Below are 3,040 nucleotides of genomic sequence, written 5' to 3' on the forward strand. Positions count from 1 at the left end.
CTGAACAGGATCTGACCACCAAGGTAAATACTACAAATTACTGTGACAAAATTCATGTAAAGTATGGCTGGTATTGAAATTTGGAAGCTGAATACTGGTAGATAATATCATCTTTGTTTCACATCACCAGTTTATCTTACAGTCTCCTTAACCATCTCAGATTTAATTTTCTTAACAGAAATGATACTTTCTCTAAATAACACATTGTTCCCCTGGTTGCTTCATTCTATTTTAAACTTTGATCAATGTTTAAGATACGCTACATGCAATTAGAATCACAACTTTGCATTGTAAGCACATTCAGTAATTCACCGGGGAGGTGAGGGAAGGTAATGCACAAACAGTTGATTGAGTATTCAGCATCAAAAAGTTGCAGGAATTTCTGACAATGAATTGAGGAACTATTGAACAAGAAAATTCTAAGGGTATCTATTAGTTGGTGGTGTGGTTGTTGCTGATCTGCCCATTTCGATGTTTCATTTTTTTTTTATTCTTAGCCCAACTTGGTTTTTAGAACTCTTAAAATAACGAAAATGCAACATAAGATTAAAATAAGTCATTTTGAAAAATGAGGTATTTGTTATTAAAAGGAAAACAAAAAATTGAAAGAAATCAAAAGCCTTGAATAGTGGCTTTACTTACAAGATTTTGAAACACGATAGCTTTTCTAGGGAGTAAATCTTCCTTGCTTTCCTTTCCTAGTAAATCTACCGAAGAGGGAGTCTCAAAACTTTTTTCCTGCAGTAGATGCAAACAGCACAATGACTCTCTCTGTTTCAGGAGGAAACTTTCATCTGTTTCACAAGTTTAAAGCCACAGAGTTATTTGCAGAAAAATGCTTCTCACTTCTTTCAAAACTTTGCTTAACAGAATGTTTCCATTGGAATTGTTGGCAAAGACATGGAGTTTACTATCTACGATGATGATGACGTAGCGCCATTCCTAGAAGGTCTTGAGGAGAGACCACAGAGAAAGGTGTGTGGTTTAGATATAAATAAACAGGCTTTGTTGAAAGACAGCATTTTGTCATATATGACCCATCACATTTATGTTTACAACATTTAATTTTCCACTACTATAGTAGAGTTTTAGGAATGTGATTATAAAAATTTGAAGTTACTTTATGAAAACCATATAATCTTAGCTGGAGACTAAGATGCTTATTAAATCAATTTCTGCTGAATTGGCAGCAGGGTGTTCCAATGTCATCTTCTTTCCTCATCTTTGACCAAGTACTGGTTTTCACTTTTCTGCAACAGAAGTGTCTAGATATGTTTATCATGCCTGTCCCAAGGTGCATCCTTAGTCTCCTAATTACTAGCTCTGTCCTGCTCCATGCTTAATTTGAGTAACACTACTTTGTAAACTGTTTGCTGACATGAGCTGCATTTACCACTTGTGATGCTCAAACCAGGATAAAGCTGATTTGTCAAGCGTTGTCTTCTGCCTTCCTAAAATATTTATTTTTGCTCTTTTTAAGCCTGCTCCGCCTGCTGATGAACCTGCAGAAAAAGCAGAGGAGCCAATGGAGCACTAGTCGGTGGATGAGTTCCTCTGTGTTAACATATGTCTAATTATACAGGAACATTTATCCACTTGCTGGTAACTTTATCCTCACCTATATGCTTTTTCTGCCGATACATTCTGAGGATTACTCTTAAAAAAGAAAAAACCAACCCACCTACCCTGAAAAGGTAGATAGGAGGTCATAATTGGGTGTTTTTTCTTTGACAAGAAAGGTGTAATCATTTTCTAAATAGTACATGATACTGTTTTTTAATGAAAAGCATACTGTCTTTAACTTGTAAGGACAAGTGGAAATAAATCACTTTCTTGGAATCTGCTGTGGGTTTGGTTTTTTTTTAACCTGAAAAAACAACTGTTGAAATACTTCTGTCATATCAAGGTGCCATCATGTATTTGACCATTTGTCAACATGAGGATTTACTTACTGTATATAAATGTGGTGCTCTTGGAAACTGCTAAACTGAGAGGACTTTAAAATGCCTACAAAACAGTTGTGGAACAAATAGGATGCAGCGTGCTTCCCCATGTTGTCTTGTCATTGTCTCCAACTCAACTTGAAAAGACATTTCTGGTTACGAGTGTTCACCAGAAGCATTGCAGGCTGAGTAAATGTGAAGCTGCCAGCCAGCTTGTGTTTTGGTTTTTAGAGTTCTCTGCTTTAGTAAACTCCAGCTTGTTTGGAACCAAAATGAATCACTTTATTTCTTTAGAGCCATCAGCCAGCCGTGGGATAGCGAAGGGCTTTTAGCTTGCTGATGGCCTAAATTGAAGTAAGGAGGGAAGCGTGTAAAAGTCCCATTACAGGTCCCCCAAGCTATGGAGTCTCTGCATCGCTGCTGACTAAACGGGCTCGCCAGGGTTTTGTCCCTTCAGCTTGCTCTGCGTGACCTGACTGGGGATACTTGGTGCCTGTTGAGCTTCGAGCCACATGCCACAACATTAAAGACTAACAGCAGCTTCTGTAGGGACGTCTGCCAGGGATGCCCAGTGAGTCGGTGTGTCCTGGGTGCGAAGTGGGTCTGATGCTGTATTTTAAGCAAAACTAGTTACTTTTTTTTTCCATGTTGGATCATTCTATTGTAATTATTCTCACTGATGAATACATTGAACAGGGTAAGAAACAAGTTTTTGGAGTGGACTCGCATAGGGGCATGATATCCTGCTCAATGTAGTTTAAAAAAAAAAAAGACTAAAAACTTGCATCTTGTATTTATTAATTAATAAAGCATGGTGCTGTTTTGAACAGGCTTTAAATACTGTGTTGAATCCATTTAAATAGTTCGGTCATAGAAAATATTAACAAAATAATAATGTCAGGGCTGTGTATTTGGTTTTAAGTACTAGACAAAGCTGCTTTTAATTTTTTCCTATTCTATTGTTATTTTTCCCTGTTATTTATTTTTCCCTGTTATTTTTCTGTCCATGTCCCCTCCCCCCCCTTTATTTTCTTTCTCCCACGTTTTGGTTTTTTCCTTTTTTCGGTAGTTACACTTTTTCCTCACTCCTATTTTTT

At 37.1% G+C, this 3,040-nt stretch overlaps 1 protein-coding gene across 1 annotated transcript in view; it reads left to right on the forward strand.

The window, feature by feature from the left end:
* The window catches only part of PSMA1 (proteasome (prosome, macropain) subunit, alpha type, 1), a gene marked incomplete at its 5' end in the record, with an annotated part of 8,840 nt that extends 7,152 nt beyond the window's left edge, over nt 1-1,688 (forward strand). The window contains 3 exon segments of the mRNA XM_010292506.1: nt 1-23; nt 871-975; nt 1,481-1,688. The exon segment at nt 1-23 is cut by the window's left edge and continues 28 nt beyond it. Of these exon segments, the coding sequence (XP_010290808.1) occupies nt 1-23; nt 871-975; nt 1,481-1,537 (185 nt within the window).
* Between the last annotated feature and the right edge of the window lie 1,352 nt (nt 1,689-3,040).

The sequence above is a fragment of the Phaethon lepturus genome, unplaced genomic scaffold, assembly GCF_000687285.1.
Source record: "Phaethon lepturus isolate BGI_N335 unplaced genomic scaffold, ASM68728v1 scaffold56328, whole genome shotgun sequence".
In the NCBI taxonomy this organism is placed as follows: domain Eukaryota; kingdom Metazoa; phylum Chordata; class Aves; order Phaethontiformes; family Phaethontidae; genus Phaethon; species Phaethon lepturus.